Genomic DNA, 20566 nt, shown 5'->3' on the forward strand with positions numbered 1-20566 from the left:
CTAGTGTTAGATATAAGCTGAAATATGTGACGTGCTGACAAAAAATTGTATGGTATTATATCTGATGAATCCATGATACTGTTGGAATTTAAAGTAATTTTTTCAGTTTACTCTTCCTTTGCAATGTATGATACTTTTCTTATTTTTGAATTTTGTCATCTATGCTAAGCCTACCGAATTCACGGGGTTTTGTAGAAACGTATGTGTGGTTTTGCTGCTGAATCTAAATTATTACCCTGCTGCTGCAATAATTATGTTTTTAATGTTCAATCTGTTGTTAGTTTGTTACCTTAAGCATATAGCTGCCATTCTTGCTGCCATATCACTCATGCATAAATCATGGTGTGATGGGAAGATTGTCATCATAATATGATGTTTTTTTTTTGACGGGACATAATATGATGTTTGGACTTTGTAATTGTCACACTCTGCCAGCCACAAAACTTCCAAAGGCATGCTGGTAAGGTTCGATCATAGAAACTCAAGGCGCTGCTAGAAAATTTGATCTATGTATCTGCTATAACGTTCCTAGAAATGCTGTACTTTCAGGCTTGCCTCCTACTCTCAGCTATGAGAAGAACCTAAGCTTCTTTACTCATTTGCAGTCTGGTATTATATCTGATGAATTCCTGATAACTCAGCGTTGGAATTTAAACTAATTTTTTTAGTTTACTCTTCCTTTGCAATGTATGATGCTTTGCTTATTGAATTTTGTCATTAATTGTATTTTGCATATTCAGGTGCGACTTATTTCATGCTAAGCCAATTAAATTTGCGGGTTTTTGTAGAAACATGTGTATGGTTTTGTTGCTGTATCTAAATTATTGCCTGCAATAACCATGTTTTATCTAAATTATTTCCCTGCTATAATCACATTTTTAATGTTCAATCTGTTGTTACCTTAAGCATATATAGCTGACATTCTTGCTGTCATATCAATCATGCATAAAATCATGGCAAGTATAGGAAGATTGTTAGGAACGCTGTTGATACATAATAATGTTTGTACTTTGATTGTCAAGATGGACTGCCTGGTGGCTATCCAAGCACTCTGCCATCCACAGAAAATTCCAGAGGCATGTCCGACAGGTGATCACATAAATTCAAGAAGCTGCTAGCAAATTTAATCTTTGTATCGGCTGTACTATTCCTAGACCTACTCTTGGCTATGAGAAGAACCTAAGGTTCTATAATCCTTTGCCCCAAAATATATGATGATGCTTTATTGCTTTTGAACTTCTGGTGAAAACCACTAAACCCAGTTACTCTTACATCTTAAACGCTTAAAGCAATCATGCATCAACTATCTTAGATAAGATCAAATTGGATATGTTCACCTGTTGCGCAGTAGATTAGATTTATCTGGCAACATGTCTTTTCTTTGCTATGTAGAACATGAAAGGCAATTGTTCAAAAGAACAAATGAAATAGGGACTACTGAGCGTAAAGATTGCATATCAATGTAGAGGGCACTAGATTGGTACGTGGAAGCAGTGACAGAAGATGAGAAGAATTACATTTCCTGACTTCTTTGGTGAGATTGCCTTGTAATTGTTTTTTTTAAAAAAAAAAAAAAAAAAAAAATCCTGGATGTGGTCGCCTAGCCTATCTGAAAAACTGGAAGTTTTGCAATCTTTTTATGAAAGTTTATAAACATAAAATAACATGGCTACGGACTACAAGAAGTAAGTAGAAATGGAGGAATGTTATGCATTTGTTAGTACATAACATGAGGTGTGAAATGTATCGTTATTGTTATTATTATTATTATTATAATAGTGATGTAAATAGTTTAAAATTACATTAATGATTGTTACAATGGTATACATTTGAAGCTAATATATGTACCACTAGATTATGAAATTAGGCCATTGGAGTGTAATGGTATAATTGTAGTTGTAATGGTATTAAAATGACTATAGTGGTACAATTAAATCCTGAAAATTAAAGTGTTGGTCTCATAACCTTTTTGTTATACTAAGTTACCATTATGCCCCTGTTATGTACATAACTTTCCTCCCTCTAAAATGCCTCGGAGTACAAGCAAATTTTACTCGGTATTACACATGAAAATACTTACACCATTGATCTTATGAAAGCAAAACAGTTCAGTATTAAAATTAGTCGAAAGTTGTTGCAGGGAAAGGGCCGATTGCAGTTCAGTATGAATCTAATGGCCTGAGCCCAAAATAATTCATTATCAAGAAGAGCTCCCACTGGGATGATTATTGTATATAATTATACAACTAATTGGGCAACGACATGATGTAACAAATGAATTATTGCTTCCTACAATAACTATCCTACTCAATAAGTATAACTTTTAACAATAATAATAATGAATAAATACCTATAACCCTCGAATTTAACCACCCTCTTCTCCTACAATCACTAGTCAGGGGCTATGCATCTGAAAACAGGGTCTACATTAGCTTTAACGGCATCCTAATGCAGGGTACACCCATTTATATAGCTGTTGATAGTGCAGGTCCGTAGCCATTTCGATGAGTCTTCTGCCATCTCCATGCTGTCTCCAAACTCTCTTGGAGATTTGTATGCCTTGCTGTCCAGTTCAGCTCTTCTCTAATCTTTGTTGGGTCGCTGTAAACTTCAGCGTAATCACCTGGGCGGCGAGGAAGATAATCAACCTTTATGTCTACCCCAGTCGCCTTCTTACAAGCCTCCACAAATTCTTTGACAGAACTACCTGGTAATACAAGAACAGATGCAAGTTACTACTGATAAACTTCAGTAAGAAATTTTAGGTCAAAAAAGCTAATTAACCTCCCCCAATGGATCCTACAAAAACTCCAACAAGAAAAATTCAAAACGAAATTTTGTCAAAAAAACCACCTTTCAAAATACATCTTTCAATTTTTTATTTTGCGTAAGAAGCCACCTTTTAGAATACATCTTTCAATTTATATTTTTTTTTTTTTTTTTTTTGAATTAGCACCTTATATGCCTGATTTCGACATAGAATTTCCTTTTCCGGTATTAAGCACCCATGTGCCATGCACCAAAAATACCCATCTTTATCACCCAACCGACCAAAGGTGCCCCCATGGAACCTTGCCAAAATCCACCCAACTCCCTCAAATTCTCAAAACCAACAAACACCACCGAAACCAATCACCCACCAACGGAAACCCACCACCCTCTAAACCACTCAATTACCTCCATAACCACCACCCTCCCCCAAAAATCACCCACTAAAAACCATAACTTCCCTAAACAGCACCTCATCTACTTCAAATTCATGTCCACCCACCCCCAAAAGGCCAAAACAACTTTTAACAACTTGAAAACTATATCATTTACCCTAAAATCAACCTCAATCATCAAGAAAAACTCACCAAACAACTGGAATTAAGAGATAGACAAAGATTAGAAAAGAAGAGAAGAGAAAGGAGGCAGGGAGAAGGATGATGGATACAAAGGTGGAGAAGACATAATGGCAGTGGAGAGGGAAGAGGAGGAGGTGGTACAGCCAAGAAACGAAAGAAAATGAGAGGTTGTGGAGAGGGAAGAGGAGGAGGTGGTACAGCCAAGAAATGAAAGAAAATGAGAGTTTGAGCGGAGTCAAAGCTGAAAATAGTGAGTCAAAGGGTGAAATCCAGTTAAAGGTGGTGTTTGAAATATATATATATATATATATATATATATATATATATATATATATATATATATAAGGTGTCTTCTTACAATATAAATTGAGAGGAATTTTTGACAAAAACCCAATTTTAATAGGTGGAATCTGACAATTTCCAATTACAATTAAATATCAACACATTACCTTTTCCTGTTCCAACATTGTAGATTCCAACCTTGCCTGGCATTGCCTTTTCAAGAGCTTTGACATGAGCATCAACCAGATCCGTCACATCAATGTAATCTCGTATACAAGTGCCATCTGGTGTTTTGTAATCAGTTCCTCTAACCTGTATAATCAATATCTGACATAAATATATGGCTATAACTGCAAGAATTAAGTTCATCAGAAGATGATAAGAAATGTAGTATCTGTGTCTTTTGTCTTTTAGAGATTAACAGTGCCACAAATCAGGGAATTAGAGCTTGCAAACACAGAAAAAAAGGAGCTGCTCAGCGGCCACTGAACATTCACTCATGAAAGTGCTCCCCAGCCAAAAGCTAAGGGTAGGACCATAAATACGAAAGTCTACTAGTACTTATTCATACGAGAACGTGTGCTTAGATCGCTGATTAAAACACATGTAGAGGACAACTTAAATTCACACGATCAAATCTGGTTGGAGAAAAGAGAAGAGATTTTCCAAAGCATGCAGAATAGTAGACTACATTCAATTGTAGAACAGAAGAACGACAATATCAGAGTTGTCACTTTTAGACAATTTTTAAAGATTTTCCACAAAATAATACCATCCATATTCACAGACAGATATCATGAAAGATTAAATAACAGTACACAATATGCATACATAAAGAATACATATACATGCATACCTTCAGTCCTTGAGTAATTCCACGAGCTGCATCAAAACATGCACCTGAAATGCGTCCATGCTCACGCAACTCAGGTCTAGGAGCCTCCCCCAATCTTCCATCAGGATCTGACCCAATGACGTTAAAATATCTAAACATACAGAAACAAGATCCAAGTTAGAAAAATCATGTAGACAGATTGAACAAAATGGCTTGAAACTTGTGCAAACATCCAAAAGCACAAAGCATAGTATGTACTGTGATGACTCATATCAGCAATGCATAGACCAGACGATGTTTGTCACATACAAAAGTGGACCCTAGAAAGAAAAATCCTACCTACTAGAGCACAGGAAAAATTTGAAATTACTTTCAGAGATTATTTTCAATGCATGTACAATTTCCATGTGCAAGTTGAAGAAGTCTATAGTCTAGACCCAAAGAACACGCTAAAAAACAAATATGAAATATAAATTTCACAATATACAAGACAAAATAAGTACCATTCTTGGCCTCTAGGGTACTTCTAGCCCGGTTTCATGACTACCTCTCCCAATCCCATGGAAGAAAGCAGTGTTAATCAAGATGTTAAAAAGGGCCAACAAAAGGAGCAAAAGAGGCCAATCATTGCCAGATAGCTGATAGAAAACGCACATTTGGCATGAGCATATAACCATTGGATGGGATAACATAGGAATTGTAGTAGGGTAAGGTGAGGATAAGTGCTCTAAGCCTTTATTGTGATCCAAGGGTGATGCCTAAGTGTTCAGCAGCACACAAAAGGTGAAAATGATACCATGACAAGGATCATGCATTCCAATCAGGTTGCTAATAGATCCAGCTCCCTGACCTCAGTGTTTCAAAGTCGTGTATAAATTACATTAATTAGTTAATGATTAAAGCTTTGCAAACTTCCCCAAGTTTTTAGTTGCCCTTAGTTTACAAAATATGTTCACAAAGAGCTTTATCTACCTATTATTAATAAAGACCCTGTTGATAACCAGGTAAATTTAGAGCTAAGAAAGTAAGTACTTTGGAAATTCAATAGAGATGTCCTCTTAGAAAGTAGGATGTTGCAAAGAAGTAATATTTCAGAACAATGAAATTATTATACTTCCAGCTGCCATCAGATGCATCAGAATAGAGAAATGCTTGGTAGAAAAAATGTTCTAAGTTCAGTGAAACTGAGTAAGAGGGGAAAAAGGAGAAAAAGAGAAGAAAAAAAAACACACTAGACCTCTACAGGCTAGTAAAAAAGGGCGACCCTAATCAGATAAAATACAAAAAAACTAGGACGGTGACAGTATTTATTTAAATGTAAAGCAGACTAGGGAAGAAGTAAAATAATAGGAATTACTCTATTTCTTAAACTAAAAATATTCCTTATTATTTACAGTTTACACCTTATTATACAGTTTACACCTTATTATCACTTTGTATCTTGTGATACTAAATTTCAGATACTTTAACTGAGATTAAGCTCTGTACACAATACTCCATTATGCATACAGGTTTTAGTTTCAGGTAGACATAACTTGTAATACAATGGAAATGCTTAAGGCTAATTACTGTTAGTTCAGACAGAAGACTTACCTTAATATCATAACTGCCATGTCCTTGTTTGGCTTAGTGAGATCCAAAATAATATCTTCTGACATCTTCTTAGCCTTACCATATGGGTTAATAGGAACCTGAAACAGCAACAGAGTAAATTGAGGACAGAGCCAATAGCTTTTGACAGTATGACTTTCTACCCAAAAAAGTACATAGCAAGTAGACTGATGAAAAAGAAAGGGAATTTTCAACAGGCTCTAACCTGAGGAGTTTCCTCTGTTATGGGCATCTTCTCAGGCTCACCATATGTTGCACATGTACTTGAATATATCAAAGTACGTACTTCATGCTTTACCATTGCCTTCAATACTACCAAGGTATTTGATGTAATATTGTGATAATATCTGAACAACAACAAAAATTGATTGTACATGGAAACATTAATAACCTTTTAAGACATGGACTAATACTAGAAAATATTACATCAAACAAATATGACTGGCAAAGATATTGTGAGTGGTTTGATATTTCAATTGACCGCAAATTACTTAACCAGCAAGTTTAAGCAGGATCCATTAAGCATATGCATTAAACCAATAAAGATTCCTCTGGAATCTCTTTAAGTACAGAGGCAAGGTCTTCTCTCAGATATGTGAAACAAACTTTAGATACAACACAGTAAATCTATGTTACTCGTACTCTTTCATTTACCTCACGTGTCTGTGTCGACACGACACATGTCGGACACCGACACCGACACTTGGACACTTCATTTTCAACTAAAAACACAAGTTTTTTCAAGAAAATGGGTGAGTCCGATGCTTGGACACCCGTGTCTAATTTGACACTTCATCCGAGTCCAAGTAACATAGCAGTACATATTCACATGGTTAATCACGAAGTCAATCCCGGAAAGATCCATTCAAAACTAAGCTATTGGATTTCACTAAGCCATCTCTATCAATCAATCAATCATAAATTCAAATTGCTAAATTAAAAAAAGGTAATGTAAGGAAGAATGTATTTAACACAACAATTTATACCAATAAAACAATTTGTTACATTTCATTTCAATGTCGACTGTCAGCAACTGTAATCACTCTTAAAACTAAGTTTAAAAGCTAAAACAATAAACGTATCCGAAACAATAAAATAGTATGATACTATTGTTACCCAAAACTTCATAGAAACATTCAAACAAAGCTAAAATAAAGCTTACCTAAGAGGGTCAAGAGTGCTCTCTCCAACATAAGCAACAGCAGCGAAATGCATCACAGCATCAAAAGCATTTTCAGAAAAAAGTTTGTTTACCTGGCATTTACATTAAGGAAAATAATGGAGGATAAAGACTAACTCTGCCAAAATTACCGTTTGGAAATGAGATAGGTCAAAAGAGAATGATATAAGTCTGTAGAAAATCAGTAAAATGAAGATGCACTAAAGTGCCAAACAGGAGGCTCGTGGATAGTGCTTAAATCACATTTCTTTCAGCAGAACTATGTTGAATGTACTATTAGCAAGTTGCAGCAGGGTAGAAAGATGTAAAAATACAAATAAAATAGAAAATTGATACTATGTGGAAGCATACTGCTAATATATAAAATACATTGTCCATTCCATTTAATATCGATTTCTAATTCTGATAGAGAAGGAACAAAGGAATATAAGAAAGTTAAACAACTAAACAATGGCATGCCACAATAAGGATACAGCAGTAGCATCTCCCAGATCAGCATATACAAACTGAAGTCTTCCTGGTTCTGGAAACATTTGTTGCAAAATCTTGACAGCAGCCAGGTTCCCTCGAGAAAGATTGTCCTGCACATTATAAAACGATCTATTTGTAAACCTCAAGAACTGAATGACTAGTGAACAACTGGACAATAAGGGTGATTAAAAGGAGAGGATACCACAATTGTCACGCGATAAGAGTCTTTTAAAAGTCTTAGTGCTGCGTGGGATCCAATAAAACCAGCGCCCCCAGTTACCAGGACATGAGTGACCCCCATTTCACGACGAGAAAACTGAAGGGAAAAAGAAAACACAATGTGAATAAATGTGAACATTAGAGGATTGCTTCAACATCACCAGATTCAAGATAACACTATAAGGAATAAGCTACATTCTTTCTTTCCTTGCAGTATAATATAATGTCAATCAAATGAGACACAACTACCATGAAATGCAGCTTAATAGTTTAAGCAAAATTACATAACAAAGTCATAATTATGTGAAAGAAGCGAAATTTATGTCTTCAAAAAAATTCAGCCCAGGATTCATACTTTCAATCAGCCTTAAATTACCAGCAATAGTAAAAATATTTCGCGATCAAGCTTAGACCAACTCACAAGTCACAACTATACCATCTTGTCTGTATGCAAACACTCCTATAACCCATACACATATATATACAAGTATAAATGAAAATTTTACGGTAGAAATCTTACTTGGCTTGGGCTGTTAAATGTTGAAGATTGCTTGATCATAATAAGGCAAAATGCAATCAACCCAGCAGCTATAACTATTTTACCTACGACATTACCCTTCCGCTTCGGATCAGCGTAATCCATGCCTACAAGCCAAATGCAAACAAATAACATAAAAACTCTACATTATACAATTCAGATACTTCATCAATAAATCTGTAAACCTTCTATCTTAGCACCATGTAATTCGAGACATTAAAAACACGCGAAAAAATACCACCAAAATCATCATTATAAATCCAACAAACACAAACAATTCAACTTTGAAAGAAAGAAAAATAAAAGCTACAAAAAAACAAGATCCAACACTTATCTCAAAAATACACCAAAATAATATCAGCTTTTAGTTAGTTTTCCACACTTTCCATATTTCCCTTTCTTTCTTTTTCAATCAGCTAAAAGCACAACTTCCACACAACACAAATACAGGGCCACAACTAACCAAAAAAAAAATATATATACTCCGTATGTCGGATATCAACTAGCTTAGTTCGCTAAAGACTCGGCACAATACTTCAATTGAACCAAACCCCGTCTACATCATTGCACGCTAGCTTAGTTCGCTAAAGACTCGGCACAATACTTCCATTGAATCAAACCCCGTCTACATCATTGCACGCAATACTACGTGGCAACTTATACACCAAAACAAGAATATAAAATTGAAGATGAAAAAAAAAAAACCCACCTGCAACAGGCAAAGATCTACCGTTTCTGGACTGATTTCGTGCTCTGGTAAACCCGAGCATTTGTATAACAACAACTTCAAATTAACAATGTATATAATTAACCAAATTTATTCATCTGCAAAAAAAAAAACCAACATAATCATCATCAAAATCATTAGAATCCCATGATTAAAAATTGCATATATCTATCTAAAAGTAAAATCATTACCAACCAAATTCAAGTTCATAAAATCAAAGGTACAAAATTTAAATACCCAGAAAAATCTTCAAATTCTAGTGAATGAATGAATGAATCTTTCAATAAGAAATTGATAAATAAAGACAGAAAAAGTAGGAAAAAAAGGAGACAATTTGAGAAATAATTGCGCAAGATCCCAATAAGTGGAAAGTGACAAATGAAATTTCAAAATTAATTGAACCTAACACATGCATGCCGCTGCCACCCATGAAACAGCAGTATCAAAAATCAAACAACCCTAAAGTGATATTCATTCAAATTTTCAAAAAAAAATGTGAAAAATCAAACTTATCAAACTCCCAAAAAAAAATTAACAAAACAAATTAAAAAAACACAAAAAGGGAAAGTGAAATCATACCCAAATTTAAATATCAAAATCACAGCAACCGATCAAAATAAGAAGGGTATAAATAAAAATAATAATCTATTTATTTTATTTAATTAATACAATAAAAAAAATTGTACAGAAATTGACAGAAGCAGTTGGAATGGTAGGGGTCAAAGATTATGAATGAAAAAGAGGAGAGAGAAAGTGAGAGGAGTGTTATGAATTTATGATTCGTCAAAATATATAGAAATGGTCCGGCGTTAGCGGAGTGCGTGATGTTAACAAGTGTCAAATTAGCGCGTTTAATGTTAAATAAATTACGTTAACTTTGTGGAATTTTAGTACCATTTTTTTTTTTAAATTTAAATTTCACTTTTTTCAGGTTTTGTTTCATTTATTAATGTTGGTCTGTCTAGTACTCTACTTTACCTCACATGTACGTACAACATATACAACGCCACCGATGAATAGAATAACAATAATTACGAGCCTACGAGTAGAGTGTATCGGTGCAAAGTTATGGGATGTATCGATGTTGGAAGTTACAAACTTACAATATAATGTGTGCATGAATTGAGGGTTAAGGGTTTGGAAAGTTGGAGTGAGAAGTTAGGAAATGATAGTTTAACTTATATTTAGATTGTTAAGTTATGAGACTTATGTCCATGATTGTTTGCTATTCACAATGAATTTGTATGTCGGTAAAGTTTTCTCGTGAGATTGAGATGGCTTTAATTGTTACAAAATCTAATCCCAAAATAAACCTAATTTTATGCAAAAACAATCAAAAGCAACCACATGCGCAAAAGAATTACTAGTAATTTGCCTTAAAACTAATTTCATTGTCTAATATACAATCATTGTGATTGTACATAGGGTTTTAATTTGAAACTATACCGATGTTAGCCCCAAACAAAACTAATGTAGTTATGGTCATGTCAGGCCTTGTGCGGCAGCTTGTCTCGACCTGACCTAATCAATGCCTGGGTTTGAAAGAATTTTTGGGCTCGAAATTTGGGCTCGCCCCAAGTTTCACAAAAAAAAAAGGTTTATGTAGCTCCTAAAAAATACGTACTTTTTAATTAAACTTTTAGGCCGGCCCAATTTAAGCCTGATTTTCTTGGAACGGGAATATCTCGTTTGGCACGCCTTTTTCAACCGAAGACTTGGCCCAAAATGGTCCGAAATTTTTGTTCAAAGACTCGTCCCGACCATGATCTCCTCTAATTTGACGAAATTTGCAAGTAATTACGGATTTTTCCAAGTAGAACGTAGAGTTAAGTTTTGTTTTTCAAAATATTAAGAGAGATAAAGAGGAGAGAGAAGTAAAGGGGTTAAGATTCAATAAAAAAAATAGCGGAAAAGGTAAAGTGATTATTGCGCTTTTTAAAAGAAACTATTGTGCTTTTTTATGAAACTATTGTGCTTTTTTTTTTTGGTAAAACTTATAGTTGATGGTTTAGGATTATTAACTAACTAGTTTAGTTCCCGTGCGATGCACGATTTTAAACAAACATATTATGACAGTTGTTTATAATGGGGAGAAACAAAGTTTTATACTTCGTTAATTTTTTGTGTACATTGTAGCATATTATTTATAAAATTAAAAAGAATCACAACGAACACTTTTGAACATTGAAATATTATCATACTTTTAAAAAAAAGAAGTCGATGAGGACAAAGGAAAAAACATATGAAAGGTAAACTATATTAGATAATAAAAAATAAAAGTAAAAAAAATATAAAAAAAATAAAAAATAATGACATTATCAAAGCAAATTGGTGGGAAAAAAAAATTATGTCAAAGTGACATGTGTACAATTTGGAAAAGGCATGATGTCAGCAAAGTTTTGTTCTAGTATTAGTTAATAGATTGTTGAATTGGGTTTTGTTTGGAAAGTGCAATGGATGTTTAATGAATCAATAAATTGCTATATTTATATAGGACGCATGTAATATTTCGGAGAGCTTTAACTTCTAATCGAAGCAAATTGGTTTTGAAAACCGAATCTAGTGCGCAATTATGTTGAGGTCATGAACATTCCACACAAACAAGTTGATTACGTATAAGTTACACTGTGATGAAACACGATCAGTAAAAACTGAGGAATTCTGTTTTATCATATATATATATATATATATATATATATATATATATATATATATAGGGAGAGAGAAAGAGAGAGAGAATGATTTTAAATGGGAGGAACTTTTTAAACTTTTCTAATTGAAAAACGTAGAGAATAAAAAGGATAATTCATTTATTTCAAAAAACTGAGAATTTTTTTTTAAAATATATGTATTATTAAGGAAATTTTGTCAAAAACCACCCGTTTAAAACACTTTTTTGTCAAAAACCACCCGAAAAAAATGTTGTTTGGAACCACCCAATTTTAAAATTTAGTTGCCAAACGCCACATGAGTCTATTTTCCGGCATTGACCCAGAACTCCGGCGTTGACCCTACCCACGTGCCTTGCACGTGACTTTAATGAACCCCTCACTTATCTATCTCCTCTTACTTCTCTCTCCTCTCTCTGTTCTATCTTTCTCCTCTCTCTGCAAGCTAGCTCCATTGTTGTAAGACCTTTCAGCAGCCTAAATCCCCTTCCGGTAACCCCTCGAATTTTGGGCTACTCCCTCCCCTTCCCCTAACTTCCCCTTTTCAGCCAACCTCTCCCTCTCCCCCTTCCTCTGTCTTTTTAGGTGTCGCACACCGTTCTTTGTTAGCGGCGCACCTTCAAGGTCTTTAATAGGTCGAAGATTAAAGATGCTCCTTGCCAAATTACTGGAATATAATTACAATGCCGAAATTGTTGCAATTGGTGGCGAATTGATGTTTGTAGGCGGCGAATTGGTGAAATTTATGGTGTTGTTGATGGGCGAAGCTGGCAGTGCGGATGTTGTGTATTGCGGCTGGTGCGATGTGCGTTGGCATGTGTGGCAGGGTTGCTTTAGTGGGTTGCTGCAATGTTAGGCTGTTGTTTGGAGTTGTAGGAGATGCGGGTAGAAGGGTCTATGGGTGGCGCTAGAAGTGAAAGTGGGACCTCCATGAACAATGCCTGCCCCTGCTCTCAGTTTTTTTTAGATTCTAATGAAGTGCCGGAGTTACTGGTGGCGCCGACAGTGGCAATAGAAGTGGTAGAGGATGACTTGTGCAAGCTCCATTGTTGTTGACTAAGTTGTTGCTACGCAACAATGGGTCTTACTTATTTTTTACCATAGTCAACAATAATGGAGCTTGCAAAGAGAGGAGAGAGATAGAACAAAGAGAGGAGAGAGAAGGAAGAGGAGAGAGATAAGGGAGGGGTTCATTAAAAGTCACGTGCAAGGCACATAGGTAGGGTCAACGCCGGAAAATAAACTCTTGTGGCATTTGGCAACTAATTTTTAAAATTGGGTGGTTCTAGACAACGAAAAAAAATTCGGGTGATTTTTGACAAAAAAATGTTTTTAGCTGCTGGTTTCTGACAAAATTTCCTATTATTAATTTCAATATCTTCTTTAAGCAAATTAATCACTTGATGACTAGCTACATATAAAGTCATAAATGAGAATAATTTGATGGGAGTGTTTCCATCCATTTGTAGACAATTTATGCTTTTGCTAATTCATTTTTGTATTCCTCCTTCACTCAAACCGAGTCTTTAGCCTCTTGGTTGATATACGGTTTATATTCAATTGTGTGAAGTTTCTTCATTGTCGCATCAATCTTGTAAATGCGTTGAATCAATATATCCTTTTTATTACCAATCAATTTAAGTTTAGTGGTTCAAATTATAACTCAATCATAAATTTGCATTGAATTTTTTGTATTTAGTATAGATGAATAGGTCTTGTTATATCATTTTTTATGAAGCGCCAAATACATTAAGGGAGGGGCAACACATGTTAATACCATGTTATCCCACTGAGTTTTAATAATATTATAGATAAGTACTAGATTAGACTCTCCCCTAAAAAAAAAGTACTAGAATAGACTCATGTATTGCACGATTTGAATAAATTTTTTTTATTAGGCATTAAAAAAAATCATTTGTGTAAAAAAAAAAGGCGGCAATTGTTTTTGTTTGAAAAATATATAATGCAGATTAAAAAAAAATAATAATAATTGATGTCATCACGCGTAGAAGTGGAGGGAAATTTTTAATGTGAGACCGACATGTAGGATAGATTAGAGATTGATGATGTCAGCAATGTTTTGTTTTAGAAATAGGTAATAGATACTTCCTCCGTTCTTTATTACTTGACACACTTTGACTTTTACACTATTCACCACCCCTCCTTTGACCGTCTTTTGTGAATAATATGTAAGGAAAAATATATCCATGTATGATATTTTTGGATTCGTCTCAATAAGTACTATCATAATATATAACTCTTATAATTTTTACTTATGGAGAATTTAAGTTATTGATCGTTAAAGTTTTGCATTGACAAGCGTGATAAAAGAAACAGGTCAGGTAAAAAAGAATAGTGGAAGTATATATTTACCCCAATGTGGAAGATGAATTGTGTAAGTCAAAATAAACTTTTCTTTTGTTTTGTGTATTCTTCTTTTGGAAAAAAAATGAAAGAAAAGAAAGTGTAACACGTTTATATGAGTTATTGTTTTTCATAATTTATGTATGATATGTAGAATTGGAAAACCATTCACAACAACAAAAATTTTGATCAATAATATTTTTAGTTATTAATGAGTATAAATGATCAAAATTGATGTTCAATTGAGTCAAATCCTAAAAGGCTACAAGATAACTATTATTTAATTCTTGGTATTGCACAAACATTGGTCAAATTGGTGTAAGTGAATGATATAATAGTTAAATTAAGATATTTATTTTGAAACAAAAGATAGGTACTTTATTTTAATTTTAAAATAGAAAAAGATTTAAACTTTACAAATTTAATCATATATAACTAATATATAAAGCTAAACTTTTAGCCAGGTCACGAAATTGACATTCCAATTTTTCGCCAAGTGTCGCGCCATCTTGGATAGATTTAAATAGACTTCATATGATAAAAAATCGTCAAGTGTCACGCCACCTTGGATAGATTTCATAAGATAAAAAAAATTAGGTAAGAATTCTATTTTCAATCAAATTAGGATAGAATTTTAGAATAAGATTATTAGTTTAGAGTTATTTCTTCGATAAAATACCAAATAATAAATTTATAATTAGGCCACAAGACAACATCATTTAGTGTTTTAATTTTTCGCCAAGTATCGTACCACGTTGGATAAATATAGATTGACTTTGTAGCAAAAATAGTTAATTTAGACTTCTATTTTCAATCAAATTGAATTATAATAGTATAATTTTATCTTAAAAGTCCATAAACTACCCGGGCATCGCCGAGGCACAAAACTAGTTTTGATATATACTTTGTATAAATTACTTCCAAATCACAAGTGCTCGGGTTTATGGATGTTAATTGAGGAGAGTAACTTACGAGTAGCTCAAACTTAACTCGATTAACCCTCGGTCAAAACTCGAGACAAGTTGGCTTGTACTCGCTCGAATTAGATCGAAACTTGATAAGTGTACAAGAAATTCAATATTTTTCTATCTTTAAAAACAAAAATTAACCATAAAACTTTATACATAATAAATCAAAATTAAAACACTTTCGTAGGAAAAAACTTTTTTTATAAAAAGAAAATATAATTAACATATGTTTAAAATTCAAAAAACCTAAACCTTTAAATGAGCTGTGAATTCGTGATTGACCCCCTCCTCATCGACCCTTACTTATCTACCCAATTCGGATACTAATTATCTTACTGAGTACCCAATTCCAATTAACTATCAGAGATGGTTGAATAGAAAGGTCAAAGAAGGGATCAGAAAATTTCACGAGCAAAGTCTACAGTGGCGGAACCAAAAGTATCTTCAAAATCCTCAGAACTCCCTCCTCCACTTGTAAGTCTATCTCCCTCAAATCAATCTCTTCGTTTATCTCTCAAATACCCCAACTCAAATCGGTCAAAATTCAGTAATTTTGCAACTTTTTTGGTGCTCAATTTTGAATCATATACTATATGAATTGATGCAGTTTTTAGAGGTGACTTGCAAAAGTTCTGGGATTGTGAGGCGATTTTCCCCAGGAACAAAAGCAGGTTTTGCAATATCATTGATCAATAATAAATTGGATGCAACTTCCCCTCATGCTTTGTACATTGAAGCTGTTAAATCTGGTGAAGAACCCATTAATTTTGGACCCAGTTCTGTTCTTCTAAGTTATGGCAATGGTTGGAAGTTGCAAACTGTCTTGGACTCTCAACAAGGTTTGTCCCAATTTGATTAATCGTTACGTTACTTGTTCAAATTACACTATATACGATGTGACTATTAATTTCAGACGGAGGGACTGCTATTTTGTTGTGTTCCTTTATTCATCACAATTGTTTTGGGGTCATAATTTAAGGAACACATTACTGTTGCTATCATTGTTATGTAATGAAGGTCATTTATTTGTAAAGTGATAAAAATGTCTATTAGTTTTTGGCCCGACAAAGATTGAAGGCTTGTGTACAATAGATCGCTAGTTTTGAATCCTTCTCTTCCCCAATTGTAATTTGTAATGCTCTTGTGACTCATTCGGATTAAAAAAATTACCAAGGTTTTTACCATAGAAATCAAATGTGGCCCCCATATATATGTGAAGGAGACAGTAATTATTTTATCCCATTTCTACCTGCATAATGTGGTTATGTTTGCACTGATATTTTTTTTTTCTTATGATGTTGTTTTGCAGTTAACAAGGAACGCGACGGCGTGCAGGTAATGGCAACGAACCCAACTTCTTGTTGTTAGTGGTTATGTGATTTACTCAGTCTTCTGCTATTTTTTTTGGTGAATGTTGGGCTTTTGTGCATTATAAGATCATACCCTTTGACTGATTTAGGTGCTGTACCACTATAAGCACTAATCATTTATCTTTTGAACGGTCAATTAGGAGTGCACTTTTTGTTTTGTTGATTCTTCTAGACAAAATAGTTGTTAGTAAAGGTTGATCAAGTCAAGTAAAAAGTCTTATGGGAAATGACAATATTGATTTTTCTTCTAGTGTGGCTTGCTTTGATTTTGTCTCGGAGCTTGCTTCTAGTTATTCCTGCAAGGAGAGGGTTCTTGCCGCACCTATGCATTGATCTTTGTTTTTTACTTCCTTTCGGTCTTTGTAGCTATGAATGTAAATGGCGGTAGAATTGGACAGGGTAGAACTGTGTCCGGCAATTTGTGGAACTGTGAGCAATTCTGTCAGAAAATATTAGAGTTTTGCCCTTTAGTATTTGCGCAATAGTTCTAGTTGGCAGAAGTTGATTTGAGGGAGATAGACTTAATCCCATATACATCTCTATTAATCAATTATGTGCTTAAGTTAATCAATCAATTATTACAAGGATAATAGAGATGTATATGGGATTAAGGCTTTGATTGATTAATTGAAGGATAATAGAGATGGATGCTCTGTTATGCTAAGTTTTTTTTAGATGGAATTGTTATGCTGGAGAAATCAATGAAAACTTGAAAAGGAATATATTGTGTAGCATAATTTTCCATGGATAATGTTTCAACTTTCTACATTGCTTCATATTCATTGGCAACAAAAATGAGAGATTCTTTTATTCTGATGAGTATGCGTGCTTCTATTCATGCACTCATAAAGTCATAAGCTAATTAGTCTTTCTATTAAAATTCTATTATGCCTCTTAGCAATCTAGAACCGCTTTGCTGGATGGAAAATAGATAACAATACCTAACATGTATTCTCTGGAAAGCCTAGTGGTCTTAAATTTGGTTTCATAACATTGACAGAAGAGAGCTATTTCTGGAGCTTGTTGCAAATAAATAGCTTCCATCTTATACATTCCTCTATTTCCATAAAACTCCATTTCTTGTCAAGGCTCCTGTCAAAGTTATTTTGGAAATTTCGAGATAGTTCTTACTTTCTGAGAATAGGGTTAAGCACTATTATGTGAAAGCCACTGACTAGTGCACTTGAACATCTTTGAATGAAATGAAGCTTCAAATATTGATTAAGCCAATTATTCTTTTCTTTTGTTGCTCCCATAAGAATCAAGCAAGAACCTTGAGTAAAAAATATTTTGGAACTAAGTTGTTGGAACCCCCAGACTGTAAGCTTGGCTCCACCCTGTTAGTGATGTTTTTACTAATAATGTTTGATGAGTTTAATGATTAAGTTATAAGCGTGAAAGTGTTGTATGCAAAGTAGTAAGCTTTGTAACACTAGAATGCTGCTGGATTTACTGCAGTATCAGTTGGAGATAATTTAGTTAAGAATTTTATCTTTTGTCTTCCATTAAAAAGCATGCGAAGTATTACACAAGCTTGGCCTGAATAAAAAAAATTAGCTTGAGAGGCTCCACCATCCAATTGCAGCAGAATTAGGAGGCCAACTCTTGTTCTTTGGATTTTCCTATGACAGGTCTTTTGTGGACAAGATTTAGTGCTGTTGCTCCTACAATCCTGACTACCCTACTCTCAGAATTAATAACTTTTTCGCTGGACAAAAGGTTGTTTGAACTTTTGTGGCAGTGTAGTAGTGTTGTCCTTGTCCTGTTGAAGGACATGTTTTTTTCTGCACATCTTGTGATAGGAATCATAGGATGCTCCTTTGTTAAAAATTAAAAATGAGAAGACCATAAAATAGACTAAGATAGTATTTTTGGCTTCCTTTTTCTAAATCACGTCCTCGAATAAAGATTGGGCGAAAAAAAAATGTATATGCTGTTTTGATTGGCTTGGAAAAGATCAGAGGGAAAACTATCAATTTCCTTTATTCTGAATCATATCGGTGGGAAACAAGTGCTCATGTACAATGTCCAAGTAATGCTCATTCTTGCAGATTATGTTATAAACAAAACGATTGTTATGAAACAGATCATAAATTTCTGAATAAAGTAGATGGAAGAACATGTAAGGAAACAGATCAGAAGGACCTTGTTTAGGATAATGTACTTGAAAGAAACCCTTTAATATGTGTCGTAAAAATATAACATCATGTTGCAGACTAGTATTGGTATTTATTCTTTGTCAGCTGATTGGAAAACGATAGGATTTTGTCCTGTAAAACTTAAGACATTTGATGAAGAAGCAATGTTGTATTGTTAAGTGTTCATTATTTCTGAAGTACTATGTAGAACCTAGAGCAAAAGCCGTTGAATGAACCTTAGAATGCTGGGTTTGGCCTGCATTTTGATGAAATTTGTTGTCTTTTGTTAGGAGACTAGATAAAATGTCATACTTATATCATCCTCAGTTTAGATAATGGAATTCATCTAAACAGGAATGTTTTGGATTAATCATTTGATTAATGTCTGAAAATATCTGTCTATCAAGCAGCATGTTCACGAAAATATCCATCTTCAGGTACTGTCGGTGGGAAGTTGGTAACCTACTTACCTTGGTCTTGATTTGATTTATATGATTTACTCCACTATTTAGCTTCCCAAAAAAATAGGCTGCATTTGTTGTTTGGTGGCCTAACTATTATTGCACCGTCATAGAAGTTACCACCCGTGTGACTGTATCCCAAAAGTTCTTTCCATTTGCACCGTGATTGTCTCGTAAAAATATTTTAAAATCAGAAAAACTGTTAGAGAAGGAGTATAAATTTTAATTTTAAATCTAACAGAGTATTATATATTAATATTCACAATCAATACCATAGTTGAGTACTAAATATGGAATACCCCGTAGTTTTCCTTGTCAAATTTAATAGCTTTTTAAGTTTTATGTGAGTGAGTTACATTCCTCTAAAAGTGAGTGAATTACGTGTTAGTGGAGGTGAGTCCATACCAAGGGACGAAAACAGTATAAAAATCAATAATAACAGTATAAAATTAATAATAACAGTATTATAAACAAAATGCGCTCTTTTCTCTTTCCCTCTTCCTTCATTGAAAATCTCGTCGGAATAATAACAACATAGAATAAAAAAAACAGTATAAAATCAGCAATAAATAGTATACTGTATTTATCAATAATAACAATAACAAAAAAAATACTTGGTATGAACCATACCTGATATTCCCTCTGTCCCTAATTGTTTGCTCCACTTTCTTTTTTAAGGTGTTTCCAAAAGATTGCTCCATACTACTTTAGGCATGTTTTTCCACTTGCCTCTATCTATCTCTCTCCTCATTGATATTTGTGTCAACCCATGTGCACCAATTTTTGCCCAAAGTCTTAATAAAGTAGATTTATGATTTGGGACAAACAATAAGGGACAAAGAGAGTAGTAGGCTATAGTTAGTCACGTGTTAGTATGTTGGGAGGAATGAGTATTAATTAACAATTAAATAACTGTCGAGATGAGTATTCTGTCATTACAGTTTTGTACTGAAGCCTGATTTGAATGTTCTGGTTCATAACTTTTGCAGGAATTAAATGCTGTAGCAAAGAGACAAGATTCAGAGCCACCAATCAATTATCTTTACATTGTGAAGATATTTGTTGCTCTTCTTTTCATTTTTCTACTGGGTGGAATTTTTACATTAGCTCTTGAAAATCTACCAAGACTTGTGCTGTTCATCAACTCGTTTTTGTAGTACTTGACCATCTTACATTATAGAAACGATGTGTCAATACGATAATTTAGTCTGTTCTCATTTTACCTGGAGATAATGTAAATTCTAATTCAGTGTAATAGAAATTACAGCTGCAAATGTTGAGACCTAAGGCTGTTCAGGTTCAATTCAAAGTCAAATCAAAACTTTCTCAAGTCAGTTTGAAGAGCGATGTCTGCTGGAAAACTGAAAAATACTGAGAAAAACCCAA

The 20566-nt window shown here is 33.9% G+C and overlaps 2 protein-coding genes across 2 annotated transcripts; one reads left to right on the forward strand and one right to left on the reverse strand.

Annotated features, from left to right (window-relative positions):
* Positions 1-2165: 2165 nt before the first annotated feature.
* Positions 2166-9980, reverse strand: LOC110715183 (UDP-arabinose 4-epimerase 1-like). The gene is made up of 11 exons (XM_021893756.1): positions 9790-9980; positions 9193-9308; positions 8466-8590; positions 7929-8042; positions 7729-7836; positions 7238-7329; positions 6281-6422; positions 6058-6155; positions 4486-4615; positions 3797-3941; positions 2166-2707 (listed from the first exon to the last, which is right to left on the reverse strand). Exons 2-11 carry the CDS (start codon positions 9251-9253, stop codon positions 2466-2468), a joined length of 1257 nt encoding a protein of 418 aa, XP_021749448.1. The 5' UTR covers positions 9254-9308; positions 9790-9980; the 3' UTR covers positions 2166-2465.
* A 5832-nt stretch (positions 9981-15812) lies between these two features.
* Positions 15813-20514, forward strand: LOC110715188. Its single transcript, XM_021893759.1, has 3 exons — positions 15813-16050; positions 16521-16546; positions 20170-20514. Exons 1-3 carry the CDS (start codon positions 15813-15815, stop codon positions 20335-20337), a joined length of 432 nt encoding a protein of 143 aa, XP_021749451.1. The 3' UTR covers positions 20338-20514.
* Positions 20515-20566: the final 52 nt, after the last annotated feature.

The sequence above is a fragment of the Chenopodium quinoa genome, unplaced genomic scaffold (genome assembly GCF_001683475.1).
Source record: "Chenopodium quinoa cultivar QQ74 unplaced genomic scaffold, ASM168347v1, whole genome shotgun sequence".
NCBI classification, from domain to species: domain Eukaryota; kingdom Viridiplantae; phylum Streptophyta; class Magnoliopsida; order Caryophyllales; family Amaranthaceae; genus Chenopodium; species Chenopodium quinoa.